This window comes from Crassostrea angulata, chromosome 6, assembly GCF_025612915.1.
Source record: "Crassostrea angulata isolate pt1a10 chromosome 6, ASM2561291v2, whole genome shotgun sequence".
Classification (NCBI taxonomy): Eukaryota; Metazoa; Mollusca; class Bivalvia; order Ostreida; family Ostreidae; genus Magallana; species Magallana angulata.
This window is the reverse complement of record NC_069116.1, coordinates 59,598,179-59,615,991: the sequence shown is the minus strand read 5'-3', so window position 1 is coordinate 59,615,991 and position 17,813 is coordinate 59,598,179. Positions and strand designations below refer to the sequence as shown.

General features: G+C 34.7%; 1 protein-coding gene across 1 annotated transcript; it reads left to right on the top strand.

The window, feature by feature from the left end:
• The first annotated feature begins 1,081 nt into the window (after positions 1 to 1,081).
• Positions 1,082 to 17,749, top strand: LOC128187581 (serine/threonine-protein kinase Chk2-like). The gene is made up of 16 exons (XM_052857996.1): positions 1,082 to 1,406; positions 1,575 to 1,699; positions 4,337 to 4,415; positions 10,528 to 10,593; positions 12,688 to 12,778; positions 13,198 to 13,306; positions 13,584 to 13,637; positions 14,023 to 14,087; positions 14,381 to 14,480; positions 14,846 to 14,884; positions 15,004 to 15,051; positions 15,298 to 15,461; positions 15,680 to 15,795; positions 15,886 to 15,971; positions 16,317 to 16,391; positions 16,556 to 17,749. The coding sequence occupies exons 1-16, from the start codon at positions 1,097 to 1,099 to the stop codon at positions 16,658 to 16,660; spliced, it is 1,632 nt and encodes a 543-aa protein (XP_052713956.1). The 5' UTR covers positions 1,082 to 1,096; the 3' UTR covers positions 16,661 to 17,749.
• Positions 17,750 to 17,813: the final 64 nt, after the last annotated feature.

The window sequence follows — 17,813 nt, the reverse complement described above, 5'->3', positions numbered from 1 at the left end:
TTGCCAGATGAACTATTTTTGAAGCAACAGGCAACTTTCTGCATATGCATGCATATAGCTATTAAAAGATTATAATTGATTATCTTTTCTTTTTTCGAGTTTTTCAATTTCATTAAATACATGTAGATTTTGAACCTCTGAAAAATATAAAGGGAGAGGTTCAACGCCTACTCAGACCCCATAGCATGAACCTGTACTTCAATTTCATACATGAATTTTTTATCAAAAAATTTTAATTTACCACTTCAGTGAAGAAGCAAGAATGGTTGATAAATTTCTCTATATGACTTACGAAGTTTTTGTGATTAATATATATAGAGACCTTAAAGGCAAAATTCCGTTATTGTCATCCTGTACAAAATTTAGGTTGCTAACTTGCTTTCAAGATTGGTAGAGTTACTCAGTACTACAGTTCAGGAATGAGTATGCATGAAAATGTAACTGATTGTACATCATGTCTCAAATCTCTAACATTTCCGAAATAATGAAATTCACCAACGTTTGGGGAGATGAAGTTAAAAAAGACGATTGTTTTTTTTTCTCTCTTCATTCATTACTTTTAAACACTCACAGTTAAAATATACTGAGGGGATGTAAGTATAAAAATAACAACATGTTATATATTGTACTTGAAATTTTGTCAGAAAATTTGCAATGAACAATATCACAATTTTAGTTTACTGGGTGAGTGTAAAATCAAAATTAAACAATGTGACGTAAATAATAAGCATAACGTTATCTGTAAAATGTGTACATTTGATCTGAAAACAACTTCCTATCTCGAAAACTGTAATAGGTGTTATCTGTACAATATAGGGGTAACCTTTATGCAATATTGATATATGTACAACTGATCTTCAAAACAACGTCCTAGCTTTAAAACTAATCAAAAAATTAATTCACTATTAACCTGTGCTACAATATATTGACAACAAAAACCGGTTACTCAAATATTACATACTACTTTCATATATTAACATCTCTTACGTGCTCCTGCAAATTTTAATGGTGTCGTGTAATAGATCTATAAGATTTTAAACAAAATATGGTCTATTATTTAACTTTTTGTTTGCTTAATCAAGGATGGTGGCTAAATATGCCAAGGGCGAAACCTGTGGGAACAGAATTTCGCAATCGTAATGCGCTTGCGCATGTGCAATTTGGGAATTACCGTTGTACACATCCGGCATGTGAATCGGTGGTTGCAGAACTGGCGAAATTATACGATTACAGTCAAGAGCAACAAAGACACGAATCGCAGAACACCGACAGCAACCCTCAGAGCAGTATGGAGACGGTGCCGTGTGACCTCATTGACGGAGAGTTCAGTGAGGAGGAGGAAGAGGCAGAGGAGACCCAGCCGTGGGCCCGACTCATGCCGTTGGGGCCAGGATTTGTCACTGTTGGTAGGCAGACTGGTGATCACTTTATTCAAGCGTATTATGCGCCTGGAGTAAATGTCAAAAATCGTATAATAATGCTTATTCTGTAAATTTCCTTGGAATTTAGGTAATAAATCCCAGCCTACAAGTGCGAGGAAATTCGAGCCTTAAAAGTACATTTTTTCCTTTTAGATTTGAAGAATGACGAATACACATTTGGCCGCGGTGAGAACTGTGACGTTTCATTCAGCGTGCAAATGGCAAAGAACAAGCAGTGTTTTCAAGCATATAGCAAAGTGCACTTCAAATTGATTAAGGTATTTTGCATTGAACATGTTAGGACCTATATTATCCCAGAGACATAAATAACATTATAATATGTAAACGGTGTGACCGTTGGACCGAGCGCAGATTTAACACAGTGCAGTTTGATTTTTGTATAATAAAATCTATTTTAAAAAAACGCACACCGTAGGATCTGCCTGCACGGTTGCCTACTCAAATCATTCGTCAAAGTTAAACTAAACGTGGCGTGCTCAGTTTACATTATGACGTCATACTTCAGACGTAAAACGTTCAGGTTTTTTCAGCGGAAATAGCCGAAGAGAGTTCCATGATTCCGATTTTTTTTTATTTCTTCTTTCATTGTTCATCAATTTAATTCATGTGAATGCCGCTGTAATAAATTTGAATACTTTATTCAGTATCTAAAAGATCAGTTCCTTGACGTTAATGTTTTTATTTTCCATCTGACAATTTGATAAGACATACATAGAACAAGTCATGTTTCTCGATTGAAGCACTATTGAAACTTATCTGGTGTCCTCTTTTATTTCTTTTAATTCAAATTACCTTTTTTTGAAACACTGGAACTTATTTCATCGAGTTTATGGGCAATAAACATCGATAAGTACCAGTCAATCAATGATCGAACTAACTTTTTAAAAACAAAATGGTTGCCAATATGGCGGTGCCCAGGGCTGGAAGAATTTTTTTTGGCCTTAGTACCCCTGGTTCAACTTTCATTTTTCACTGATTTTCTTATATATACGTGTTACCATTAATCCTCGTTTCGCAAGGCGGGCTTTGCCCGCCTCTCGCTGCGCTCGGTATAAATAGTGCCTGTTTGGGAGGGTAACAGTTGAAATTGACACCCCTCGAAAACCATTGTCTCGAAAACCATTGTCAACCGACGCGTACGAGCATAATTTTCGCGTATGTAACAATTTTTATTGTTATACTTTCATGTTAAATACTGAAATCTGATTGGTTAAGACGCAGTTCATAATCCGTTCTATTACCCTCAGCGTTAGTAACGCACTTAGCAACGGGTAACATTAAAAATTGTTACATGCGCGAAAATTATGCACGTACAGTTCGCTGTAGAAATCACGTTATTCCTATATAAAAGCAGTACTGGTACTGTACCAGTTATCGGCTAAGACCAGTTATCGGCTAAACTGAGAGTTCGGGTTTATAGCACGCGACAATCCAAGATTTTTTAATTCAGTCGTCTTTTTTTAATAAAGAAAAGTAAGTTTGCTTGAAAACTTTCTTGAATATATTTTTTACATGAGCTTAAACGATCATTGTTTACCGCTGATTTTACATCTTTGCACTTTCAGCAGTGGGGGAAGTGACGTAATAAGTTAAAAATAGAATATTACCTCTTTGTGATACGTTATTATATCCTTTCTATGATTTGACATATAAAATCAATGCGTTTAACATGTATAAACAAAAGGAATTCACGAATTTCCGAGAAATTCGTAGCGCAATTGAACGCCTGATTGCACAATTATGTATTGAATAGTATACGATTTGGTGTATTACCGTATGATAATAAACGAATTATTTTATGAGTTTTGTTTATAATGTATCATGACCCCGAACACTTTAGTCTGTCCTAGCAAAGGGGCATAATTCAAACTACATTTGGCAGAGTATAAAATCAACATGAACATGGATTTTTAGTATGTTATTATCACGAAGCCGATAACTGGTACAGTAAATTGTAAAATCTCGGCAAATTCGGGGCGTGCTTAAAAGCACAAAACAAGATGTTTTGGGTTCTAAATAATGATATAAACTAACAGATTGATAAATAAGGAGTTCACTTTTTAAAGTATGTCAAGTTTTATCCAAAAATATCAAGAAATAAGAAATTACAAAAAGAAAACGTTAAATTTTAGCCGATAACTGGTACAGTGCCAGTAAAATTTTCTTAAAAATTAAGACATTCAGTATAACAAAATAAATAGTGCCTGTTTGGGAGGATAACAGTTGAACTTGACACCCCTCGAAAACCATTGTCAACCTCCGCTTCGCATTGGTTGACAATGGTTTTCTCGGGGTGTCAATTTCAACTGTTACCCTCCCAAACAGGCACTATTTATATAATGTTACCCGTTGCTAAGTGCGTTGCTAACGCTGAGGGTAATAGAAAGGATTATGAACTGCGTCTTAACCAATCAGATTTCAGTATTTAACATGAAAGTATAACAAAATTATTTATGTCTCTGATTATCCTATAAATGGGATATATAAATACACATCCCATTTGGGACTAGATTTTGTAATTTGCAATAAAACATTGTAAATATGTGTCAATATAATTAGAATGTCACAAATTTTCAAAAACAAGTATTTCTGTTACTTAACCTGTTAACTGTTTAGCCTTTGGAGATTGATCACTCTGTAGTTTCAAAACTTTTTGAGGATATATTTCATTCATGGGCATTTTTTTTCTTATTTGGAAAAATATTTTTCAAAAGGGCTGTCATTATCCATTTGGGTAATTAAACTGGTTGTAAGCATTAATTAAGTTTGTCCAAATTCCTTGAATACCCGCCCCCACATTTCCTAAGTTGAATTTGAAATGTTGTAAAGATGTAACCTTTTATCTAATTTTTGTTATATTGTTGACTGTGTAACATTATAAAAATATTTTACAGCAAACTACTAGTACTGGAGAATTTGTGTTTTTAGAGGATACAAGTAGCAATGGAACTTTTGTTAATGGTGAAAAAGTTGGTAAGTTTTCCATTCTGTATATTAAGAATATCATCATAGTATGTGTCACCCTTTAATGTAATTATTTGCTGTTTCATTTTACAATTGACTAGAATTTGACATGCATATCACATAATTTGATAGAAGAGATAAAACTTTATAATGCCTGTGCCTTGTGATTTTTATCAATCAGGCTGGGCTTTGGTTGTGAACAATTAAAGCATGAAAAGTGCATGAATATGAAAATCAACACAGTCGTGTAACTGTTACATTTAACATTATTACTTGTAACATATTGGCACCGTGCCAGTAATCGGCTAAAATTTAACGTTTTCTTTTCGTATTTCCTTGTTTCTTGATATTTTTGGTTAAATCTTGACATACTTTAAAATGTGTTTTCCATATCAATCAGTTTGATTATATCATTATTTAGGATTCTGAACATCTTGTTTTTGTGCTTTTATGCAGGCCCCAAATTTGCGATGTTTTACGATTTACAGTACCAGTTATCGGCTTTGCGATAATAACATAGTAAAATCCCTGTACATGTTGATTCGATACTCTGCAAAATGTTTTTTGAATTATGCCCCTTTTTGGGTCATACAAAAGGTAGTATGGGTTATGATAGATAAACAAAAGTCGTAAAATTATTCATTTGCAATATCGTACAGTAATAAACGGCGGCATGGAAGGGCTAGATGAAAAAAAAAATCTTATTTGTTCGGACGAATTAGGATTTGTTCGGACGTATTAGCTATATGTTTGGACAAATAAGTTATTTGTTCAGACGAATTACGATTTGTTCGGACGAATTACGATTTGTTCGGACAAAGTTAATTGTTTGGGCAAATTAGGATTTGTTCGGACGAATAAAGATTTGTTCGGATGAAATAGCTATTTGTTCTGACAAATAAATTATTTGTTCGGACAAATAAGTTATTAGTTGGGACAAATAAGTTATTTGTTCGGACGAATTAAGATTTGTATGGATGAAATTACGATTTGTTCAGACAAATAAGTTATTTGTTCGGACAAATTAAGATTTTTTTGGACATATAAGTTATTTGTTCGGACGAATTAGGATTTGTTACTTATTTACAAGGCCATATGATCTGGCAATAATGAAGATGATCAAGGAGAAGAGGGTTTGTGATCAAGCCAACCCAAACCTTTCCTTGAAATGTCGTTTTTCCTTCAGATGTTAGCACCTAAATGTTTTTCCTATATTAGTCACTGATATTTCAAGGATGTTAGAACAGGGGCGGCAAAGACAGTCGTCGCCCCAATAATTTTGCCAAAAAAATGAATTAAAAAAATTGAGATGCAATTGAAATCTAATACAATGTAATCTGTACTCATTGGAGCGGCAATGATAATGGGGATTTTTGCTCGATGGAGCAGCGAAGTGTTAACTTTATTGTTTACACAGTCAAAAGTGGGGTATATATATACATGTTTCTGGCGTGTTTTGACAATCAACAGTGCATTAATTACATAGATTCGACATTAAAGACATACCGTTTTTCAGTCTTGATGATCAATTACAAGTTGTAAGTTAGGCCTAACAAAAAAATAGGTTTGTTTCCGCTTTCCTGGCCGACCCTAACTTAAACCCGCCGACCCCAAAAAAAATTTCTAGTTTTTTCGTCGTAAATTTCGGTTTTTATCTGTTTTTTGTTAAAATTTCATTTTTTCTGATTTAAAAATTTATTGCGTCCTCTAAATTTAAGACGTAAAAATGCTTATAGAACTTATTTAGATGTCATCAGTGTTGTGTAGATGTATGTTATTTACAAATGGCAGCACATGTCGTGCCAGTTGAGCTCGAGAAAAGTTCATCAGATCATTTAAACAATGACAACAAATACTTGGGTTTTTTTTAGCTCACCTGAGCTGAAAGCTCAAGTGAGCTATTCTGATCACATTTTGTCTGTCGTCCGTCTGTCTGTCCGTCCGTCCGTCTGTCCGTAAACTTTTCACATTTTCAGCATCTTCTCAAGAACCACTAGGCCAATTTCCACCAAACTTGGCACAAATCATCCTTAGGCAAAGGGGATTCAAAGTTGTGAAAATTAAGGGCCACACCCGTTTTCAAGGGGAGATAATTAGAAATTCATGAACAATTTCGAGAAATTTTCAAAAATCTTCTTCTCAAGAACCAGAAAGCCATGAAAGCTGAAACTTGTGTGGAAGCATCCTCAGGTAGTGTAGATTCAAAGTTGTGAAATTCATGACCCCCGGGGGTAGGGTGGGGCCACAATGGGGGGTCGAAGTTTTACATAGGAATATATAGAGTAAATCTTTAAAAATCTTCTTCTCAGAAACTAAACAGCCAGGAAAGCTGAAACTTGTGTGGAAGCATCCTCAGGTAGTGTAGATTCAAAGTTGTGAAATTCATGACCCCGGGGATAGGGTGGGGCCACAATGGGGGGGTCGAAGTTTTACATAGGAATATATAGAGTAAATCTTTAAAAATCTTCTTCTCAGAAACTAAACAGCCAGGAAAGCTGAAACTTGTGTGGAAGCATCCTCAGGTAGTGTAGATTCAAAGTTGTGAAATTCATGACCCCCGGGGTAGGGTGGGGCCACAATGGGGGGGTCGAAGTTTTACATAGGAATATATAGAGTAAATCTTTAAAAATCTTCTGCTCAGAAACTAAACAGCCAGGAAAGCTGAAACTTGTGTGGAGGCATCCTCAGGTAGTGTAGATTCAAAGTTGTGAAAATCATGATCCCTGGGGGTAGGGTGGGGCACAATGGGGGGTCGAAGTTTTACATATGAATATATAGAGTAAATCTTTAAAAAATTTCTTCTCAGAAACTAATCAGCCAGGAAAGCTGAAACTTGTGTGGAAGCATCCTCAGGTAGTGTAGATTCAAAGTTGTGAAAATCATGATCCCTGGGGATAGGGTGAGGCCACATTGGGGGGGTTGAAGTTTTACATATGAATATATAGAGTAAATCTTTAAAAATCTTCTTCTCAGAAACTAAACAGCCAGGAAAGCTGAAACTTGTGTGGAAGCATCCTCAGGTAGTGTAGATTCAAAGTTGTGAAATTCATGACCCCGGGGATAGGGTGGGGCCACAATGGGGGGTCGAAGTTTTACATAGGAATATATAGAGTAAATCTTTAAAAATCTTCTTCTCAGAAACTAAACAGCCAGGAAAGCTGAAACTTGTGTGGAAGCATCCTCAGGTAGTGTAGATTCAAAGTTGTGAAAATCATGATCCCTGGGGGTAGGGTGAGGCCACATTGGGGGGGGGGGGTGTTAAAATTTTACATAGAAATAAATAGAGTAAATCTTTAAAGATCTTTTTCTCAGGAACTAATCAGCCAAGAAAGGTGAAACTTTTGTGGAAGCATCCTCAGGCAGTGTAGATTCAAAGTTGTGAAAATCATGATCCCTGGGGGTAGGGTGGGGCACAATGGGGGGTCGAAGTTTTACATAGGAATATAAAAAGTAAATCTTTAAAAATCTTCTTCTCAGAAACAAAACAGCCAGGAAAGCTGAAACTTGTGTGGAAGCATCCTCAGGTAGTGTAGATTCAAAGTTGTGAAAATCATGATCCCTGGTGGTAGGGTGAGGCCACATGGGAGGGGAGGGTGTTAAAGTTTTACATAGGAATATATAAAGTAAATCTTTAAAAATCTTCTTCTCAGAAACTAATCAGCAAGATGATTCTTTATAATTGTTAAAACTTTGGCTCCAGGACAATTCTTCGGCCTCACAAGAAGGTTCAGAGTTTGATGTAGCTAAATACCCCATATATAAACAATTGTAAAGGATCTTTTTGAGAACTGCAATACTCAACATGTGATATGACTATAAAATTAAAGCAGGCAGCTATTTTTTCATTAGAATCTTTTTGTATTACTGTATTGAGTTATTGCCCTTGATTTATTGATTCTTGATTATTTTAATTAATGCATCCACTGTTAACCAATTATTGTGATGATTATTTTTATACAATAATAAATATTAAATATTCAATGTATATAAGTTGTTCTGCATAAGAAGTTTGGGGTTAGGCCGGATTAGTGTGTTTATTTTTGATTTCCAATTTTTAGATACTATGAATTATTTTAGGCCGGCACATATATATAGGGACAGTGTCTATTGCTTAAAGCGACTGTTTGGGGTTAAACTTGAACTGGTATGGAAAGATTGAGTGTATGAACATCCCTGCTCTATCTAATCTACGTGTTTTCTAACCTTCGATACAATGTGTGCGGTCATTCCTGCCTTGTATTGCATTAAGACAAGTGTGCAGTCATACCTGCTTGTATTGGTGGTGGTTGCGGCGGAGCACTAATGTATGGTCATCCCTGCTGGTGTTCAGCTGCCTCTCTAGCGCATGTGTGCGGCACTCCCTGCTTGCGTTAGGTTGAGCTGTTGGCGCAAGTGTGCAGTCATCCCTGCTTGCGTAAACGTTGGTACCTGTTGAGTTGCGTAGGTGTGCGGTCATCCCTGCCTGCGTAATGTTGAGTCCCTATATATGTGCAGGAGCGGTGATTAAAGTCTGCTCTTGTAAATATTGGCAGCAATCAGGGCTATCCGAGTTCCAAGGGGGAAAAAGGGATTTTATTAATACGGGATCTACATGTATTATTGTACATTGTCCAGATTGTTTGTATTATGACTCCATTAAGCTGACTTTATCATACCTATTGTTCCTCAGGTGAGCGATGTGGCCCATGGGCCTCTTGTTTATCTTACCCAGTTTAATAGATAAATGGTTTAATATGCACAATTGAACAGATGGAGAGGGGAAAAAAAAAAAAAGCCGACCTACCGACCCTAATTTTTTTCAGCCTGAAAGCCGAAACAAACCTATTTTTTTGTTAGGCCTTAGAAACAACTAATCTCATGTATTTGAGCTATAGAAATATATATAATATGTAAGCACACGATTCACGGAAATCCATTTAAGGAATCATGAAAGTCTTTAAAGTTCAACAGAGATTGATAAGTTGAATCAAATTTACGTGGACATAATCGGTGCTTATACACGCACATGCGCGGATCCAGAAAATGTTTCGGGAGGGGGGATGTAAGGGATATCTATGTTTGCCAAGGGGGAGGTCTTGGACCTATTTTACTATTTTAGGTAACTATACTATGGCAATTTAAGAAATTTGAATTTTGTAAGGGATACAGTTGGTGCACATAAACTTCTATAATATAAATATGAGTTGCTTGATACACATATTATGTCGTCAAAGGTAAGAAATAAAGATGAAGTACAACTTTGCTTGGTTTCTTATATAGTGCCATCAAATAAGCGACAATATGATTTATCGAAATTAAACTGATCCCAACTTGAATGATAGAAATTTTAAATATATAACAATTTCACCCCAAAACTAGGATGTTTGGTTGTAATATGGTTTGCAAATTAGGAGAACAATTAAAAATTCAATTGATTTCTTGTCTGCACATGAGGAAATATTGTTGATTTTGAATTTTTAGCAATTTAAATCGGGATCAAGTTGTTTCTAATCGGGATCGGCCATATTTTGAAAATTAGCAATATTTCTAAAATTTCGTCAATTTGATTCAATTTCTTTTTAAAAAGTGATTGCCTTGTATTTCTTCTCTATAACACACTTCTCTTTAAAAAAATTTATCCACAGGTTTGAATAATATTGAGTAATACACAAAATCATAGACTTTTCAATACACAATATTGTGCAATGAGGCGTTCAACTGCGCTATGAATCTCTCAGAGTTTAATGAATTCCTTTTGTTTCTATATATTATATGTATTGATATTATGTCAAATCAAAGAAGGTATATACTTCCCCCACTGCTGAAAGTGCAAAGATGTAAATCGTTCAAGCTCATGGTTAAATCATATTCAAGAAATTTTTCAAGCAGATTTACTTTTCTTTATTCGAAACAGACGACTGAATTTAAAAATCTCAGATAGTCAAGTGCTATAAACCCGAACTCTCAGTTTAGCTGATAACTGGTCTTAGCTGATAACTGGTACAGTACCAATATATTTTTTATGTTGATATCTATCCTATCCTTAGACATTCTCACTACACCACAATACCCTACATTTATCTAAGAGAGTTTGGAGGTGTAAAACAACTTTTCATTTTATCTTTATTCACTGTGCTCACAGGGAAAGGGAACAAACAAGCCTTGATGAACAATGATGAAATTGCATTGGCCTTAAAGAAAAACAAAGGTAAGAAAATGTATAATGATATCCGAAGTCTTTAAATTACACATTATAATTGTCATTGAATAAGGCACATTTATTTATTGCCGCGCAGCGTTTGTCCGTGCATGTATATTTATACAAGAGAAACAGACAGACAGACAGACAGTGACATACAGACAGTCAAAGTGACAGAGTACAAATGGCATCCTAATTTCTAGTGATTCTTATTCTTTGTCAGGCCTCGTTTTATAATGTCATATTTTCCTATCTTAATTATTGCTTAATAATTTTACAATACAGTTACCCTGTATTTTCAAATTGTTTCAATATATTTGTACATGAACATTACTTCAATTTATCTGTATACCACCTACTATTTTTTTTTTACCTTTTCTCGTATTTTACAATACAGTTACCCTGTATTTTACAAATAATTAGTTCAACATGTTCAATTATACATTGATATTATACCTTTACAATGATATAGCCATCTGATTGTTTCAGCCTATATGTACCTTTACTGCTATAGCCATCTGATTGTTTCAGCCTATATATACCTTTACAATGCTATAGCCATCTGATTGTTTCAGCCTATATATACCTTTACAATGCTATAGCCATCTGATTGTTTCAGCCTATATGTAACTTTACAATGCTATAGCCATCTGATTGTTTCAGCCTATATATACCTTTACAATGCTATAGCCATCTGATTGTTTCAGCCTATATATACCTTTACAATGCTATAGCCATCTGATTGTTTCAGCCTATATGTACCTTTACAATGCTATAGCCATCTGATTGTTTCAGCCTATATGTACCTTAACAATGCTATAGCCATCTGATTGTTTCAGCCTATATATACCTTTACAATGCTATAGCCATCTGATTGTTTATACCTTTACAATGCTATAGCCATCTGATTGTTTCAGCCTATATGTACCTTTACTGCTATAGCCATCTGATTGTTTCAGCCTATATATACCTTTACAATGCTATAGCCATCTGATTGTTTCAGCCTATATATACCTTTACAATGCTATAGCCATCTGATTGTTTCAGCCTATATGTAACTTTACAATGCTATAGCCATCTGATTGTTTCAGCCTATATATACCTTTACAATGCTATAGCCATCTGATTGTTTCAGCCTATATATACCTTTACAATGCTATAGCCATCTGATTGTTTCAGCCTATATGTACCTTTACAATGCTATAGCCATCTGATTGTTTATACCTTTACAATGCTATAGCCATCTGATTGTTTCAGCCTATATGTAACTTTACTGCTATAGCCATCTGATTGTTTCAGCCTATATATACCTTTACAATGCTATAGCCATCTGATTGTTTCAGCCTATATATACCTTTACAATGCTATAGCCATCTGATTGTTTCAGCCTATATGTAACTTTACAATGCTATAGCCATCTGATTGTTTCAGCCTATATATACCTTTACAATGCTATAGCCATCTGATTGTTTCAGCCTATATATACCTTTACAATGCTATAGCCATCTGATTGTTTCAGCCTATATATACCTTTACAATGCTATAGCCATCTGATTGTTTCAGCCTATATATACCTTTACAATGCTATAGCCATCTGATTGTTTATACCTTTACAATGCTATAGCCATCTGATTGTTTCAGCCTATATGTACCTTTACTGCTATAGCCATCTGATTGTTTCAGCCTATATATACCTTTACAATGCTATAGCCATCTGATTGTTTCAGCCTATATATACCTTTACAATGCTATAGCCATCTGATTGTTTCAGCCTATATGTAACTTTACAATGCTATAGCCATCTGATTGTTTCAGCCTATATATACCTTTACAATGCTATAGCCATCTGATTGTTTCAGCCTATATATACCTTTACAATGCTATAGCCATCTGATTGTTTCAGCCTATATGTACCTTTACAATGCTATAGCCATCTGATTGTTTCAGCCTATATATACCTTTACAATGCTATAGCCATCTGATTGTTTCAGCCTATATATACCTTTACAATGCTATAGCCATCTGATTGTTTATACCTTTACAATGCTATAGCCATCTGATTGTTTATACCTTTACAATGCTATAGCCATCTGATTGTTTCAGCCTATATGTACCTGGATCTGAAGACAGATGAAGACAAGACATTACCAGCAGAGATCCGGGATAAATACACCCTGGGAAGGACTATCGGAAAGTAGGACCTTTGTACATTTATTATATTCATTGATGGTTGATATGTTTAACTTTTTTTCCACGATGAGTGATCTAATAAGTCTTGTATACTTACAGCTAATCTTTTCAGTCTTCAAACAGCCACAGCACACTGTACACTTATTTTAAGTGTACATATATATTTTCCTAATTTCTCTGTTTTGTACCAAAGTGCCAAAACATAAAATCTTCAGCACTTATCTTTTTTAATAATTCCATATATAGTATTCAACTACTGGTATTAACAAAGTGTAATGGAGTTTTTCTTTTAATTTGACACAAATATGAATTCCTGTACATGTAGTTAAATAAGAAATCTACAGTTCTGAAATGTGGCCATGAAAGTGTATTTTGATTGAGAAACCATCAGACATTTGATCGATTGATGTCTATGTTTAACAGGGGTGCATGTGGAGAGGTGAAAGTAGCATTTTCCAAAGGAACATGTGAAAGATTTGCTGTAAAAATTATATCAAAGAAAAAATTCACCATAGGTGGAGTAAATCAAGTTGTAAGTTGAATAAGATTTATACGAGGTATTTGTAGTTATGATAATATGCTAGCTTTTTCAATTTGACAATTCCCAATTTTATCCTTGCTAGCATGATATTTTTACGCATATTTATTTGATAATTATTATTATTCCTGTGATTACGTTCATGATTAATGATTAACTGTATACATCGTGATTAATGATTAACTGAAGACAACATGATTTGTGAAGTGTGATTTTTTTGTAAGATGATGCGTCTTTAACTGATTCAGAATTATTTTCTTTCTGTCACCAGAATCTAGGTCAACAAGTAATGAATGAAGTTAAAGTATTAAAAGCATTAAAACACGTGAGTATAGCCTAGATTTCTGGATGGTGAAAAGTTCAAACTTTTACGTCAAGACTTTTATTTACTTTTGCTTCAACTGTGGAATCATTTAAATCCATGAGGGCCAATTTTAGTGGATTGTGGGTTTTTTGTTAGTTCCTGGGAGTGCTATTTCGTGGATGCTTCTGTTTTTAGTTTCAGTAAATAAACTAACTTTTTTAAAGTTTGATTTCGTGGAGGATGTAAAATCGTAGGGAAGGGCTACACACAAATACCACGAAAATTGAGCCACCACGATTTTTTATGATTCCACAGTATTTTAAATACCTGGTAGTTATTCATTGTGTTGCCCTTTATTTACAGCCCAGTATTTTCAATATTTTATAGAGATGTCTCTTGTTTACAGCCCTGTATAATAAAGATTGAGGATGTGGTGGACTCCCCTGATGTACTGTACATAGTTCTAGAATTGTAAGTCAATCTCAGGTACAGTATCTACACTGTTATAGTGATATAGCAAGTAACAGAATTCAATACACATGTTGTGCATATATTCCAAGAAATAAACACTGGAGTTCTAGTGTGCATTGCTGATGAATAATCATGTATAATCTTACAGGTTATGAAATGATCATTTGATTTGTTTGTGTAAATACACTTGTAGCTATTTTAATTGGTAATAGAACAGTAGAGGCTTTCCCAAGGTTTTTCTGTATGTACGCTATGATGAGTTGATCACGATGAGTTTTGTGATACCGTTTTAGGGTGGATGGGGGTGAGCTGTTTGATAAGGTGGTCAGTATAGGGCAGTATGATGAACCGACCGCTAAACTCATGTCCTACCAGATGGTGTGTGCTGTCAAGGTAAAGCTCTCTATGATGTAGACTACATGTACATAGAATGTTCTATTGTGTGTCCTCAGACACAGTAAAATATTTCTAACTAGATGTAGAAATGTTCATTGGGTGATCCACTTAAGACCTCCATAAGGAGTAAAATCGAGTCAGGGAATTTGAATGAGTAAAGTTAGATCTGATCAGAATATTACATGTACATGTATATATGACTTTTATTGTACACTTGCATGTATTAGGTACTTAAAATGAAACATAATTTAAGCCTGCAGACCTCTCTCTCTCTCTCTCTCTCTCTCTCTCTCTCTCTCTCTATTCATGTGTGTTTATAACCGTGTCACATCCTGTGTCATTCATTATCTCCTTTGTTTCAGTATTTACATGATGAAGGAATAACCCACAGAGACCTCAAGGTATGTATTTGACAGTGATGCATTAGACGGATGATCATCCAGATACTGGGTAACACTGCATTAAATGTACCGTGTTGTATATTTCAATGATTCTATCATTGTTTTCTGATTATTTTCAGCCTGAAAATATTTTATTGGCAACTGAAGAAAATGAAACCCTGATCAAGGTTAGTATTACATAAGAGCTGGATCACTAACTGCCAACCAGATGCTTCTATACATGTATCTTTAGACTTTTGTAGCAAGTTAAAATGAACTTGTTTTTCATCAATTTATTTACTTTACGTAAGGTACAGTATTTACATTTATTAGAAGTTGAATTTTTTTCACAATCAAGAAATATACATGTATTCTTATATATCTGATTTATTATTCTTATATATCTGATTTATTATTCTGTACTTACCTTTCAGGTGACAGACTTTGGGTTGTCCAAGTTTGTGGATGCTGGGACCATGATGAAGACGTTCTGTGGGACACCCTCCTACCTGGCCCCCGAGATTCTGCTGACCGTGGGAATGGGGGCATACACCAAGGCCATTGACTGCTGGAGTCTAGGCGTCATCATCTACATCTGGTACGTATTCAGTAGTTCTAGAACAGTTTGGTTCAAAGGTGTTCCAATTATTACTTAACATTTAAATAGTGAACAAGATATCCAGTCATTTGAAATATGCAATAAGTGTGTAGGTAAAATCTTGTTCATTCTTAAAATTATGCTGTCTTGTTTGAATATGAAACAAATACTTATTAGGTATGATGCACATGTACATAGCATCATTTTATACCTTTCAGTTTGGTGGGTTACCCCCCTTTTTCGGATGAGCGAGAAGACATGGCTCTTAACAAACAAATCATTGGAGGACATTACTCGTTCCCCAAGGAATACTGGAAGGACATCTCGGAGGAAGGTACCCAAGTCAGCTTAAGTCACCTAATGATACTATGTACAATTAGTCAACATAGATATCACATCTTTCATTTTATTAATTTCTCTGCAGCCATTGACCTTGTGAAGAAACTGCTGACTGTTGACCCCAAGAAGAGGGCGACCCTGGAGGAGGTTATAGGTCATCCCTGGTTCAAGGTCAGTCATGGCTCTGTGTAATGTGATTATTGCATAATTTTTATAATATAATTCAATGTGTAATTCAACTGCCCTGAGTAACGGTATGTGAATTTATTACATTTTTTAACTAGTAAATTATGATAAGGAGCACCGGATTAGATATGTAACCCTTTTCAAAATTTTGCACTTAGGATATCACTAGTAAGTTAATGTGTAATGTAATACTACTGATATTGTGTGATGAAATACATGTACTACTGATATTGTGTAATGTAATACTACTGATATTGTGTGATGTAATGCATGTACTACTGATATTGTGTAATGTAATACTACTGATATTAAGTTTAAATCAAACTCCAGGATGATGCTATGAAGAAGAAAGCCAACATGCTGATGTATCCAGAGTCTGGAGGAATGGCCCCACCTCTCTCTAAGGTCAGTAGGTCAAATATTAACCAATGATAAACTGTATTCTCTGAATTCTTTTATTGTTTTAAAATACCAGTACTGTACTTGATTCAATCTTCATTTACTGGATGTGATATACATGTAAGGCACTCTTATTTTGAAATAATTTGAATTAATGCAAAATTTTTTAGCCTAACAGGAAGCGATCGTTGGAGAATGCCAACGAATGTTCGGCGGCCAAACGTCAGACGTCGACGGACACCAACTCCACTTCCTCTCCCCCCGGTACTCCATAATGGACGATCACTTCCTCTCCCCCCAATACTCTGTAACAGACGGACATTCCTGTGGAGGGGAGAGAAGGAACTCGGTGTTATTGTTTGTGTAGAAGTAACGTGTGCTCCCTCTCTAGTCGAGTAGTGCCGCCTTCACACTGTGAGGACCAGTCAACACAACCGTGGGCCATCTTACATTTTTACCGGTACTCGTGATGTCATGTGTTTGATCATATGCAAAGTTGAGCGTGTTTAGTGAATACATGAATTTGTTATAGACTTTATCTGATGCTAACATCATTAGGGTTGTACATTTACTTCTTTGTTAATTATTTTAACCACAAGTGTAATATTTGGTTTATTACATTTACAAGATTTTGAAACTCTCTCAATGCAAATTTTATATATCAATCATCATCAACAGGTATTTATGTTGTGTATATCATTTTCAGAACATTTACCGATTCAGTATAGTATACTGGTATTTACATCATTATTATATAAAATACCAATATATTATTAATATTTTTCAATCATTTCCTGAGTTTTGGGCATCTTTACATTACATAAAACCAAGATCTTAAAATTAATGCACGTACATGTATTTCTTTTCTTTTAAGGAGTGATGTTTTTCTTTACATTCATGTTTGTACAAAACCTCGTATTGTCAGTTTTCTTTGTTATGTTTTATTGACAAATTTATTGACCATTATTGAAAATGCATTTTGAAATTAAAATTAACATGCTTTTAAAAGCTGATTTTTCATTGCATGATTTAATGTTAAAGTATTCATTGTGAATGAATGTTCAATATGTACATGAGAGAGTGTGTAAAGGTTTAATACAGGTTCATTTGATACTTTAATGTCAAGTCTACGAGTGCCAACCATATCACTGCCCAAGTATAATTTAATCAAAAACACTTGCTGCTTGAATACAATAAAAGCCATCATTTTGTATGTATTTTGAATTACTTTACTCCCTGTACACGTCTGTAGCATTTTTTTTTTTTTTTTTTTTAGATTTTTTTATATTATAGAGGCATTTGGTTGTAAATTTGCACTGTTGATCTGTAAATACATGTTCAATCAAATAAGATTTATGTTTTAACACTGCGTTATTTGTTATTTTTACCAGATTTGTAAGCTCTGTATGAAATCAACAACAATTTCCA

What these genes read in the sequence shown, in the direction of transcription:
- LOC128187581 (XM_052857996.1), top strand. Translation starts at nt 1,097, where the DNA reads ATGCCAAGGGCGAAACCTGTGGGAACAGAATTTCGCAATCGTAATGCG. An exon ending in GGCCTTAAAGAAAAACAAAG is followed by an intron (nt 10,594 to 12,687) that starts GTAAGAAAATGT and finishes TGATTGTTTCAG; the next exon opens with CCTATATGTACCTGGATCTG. An exon ending in GGCGTCATCATCTACATCTG is followed by an intron (nt 15,462 to 15,679) that starts GTACGTATTCAG and finishes TATACCTTTCAG; the next exon opens with TTTGGTGGGTTACCCCCCTT.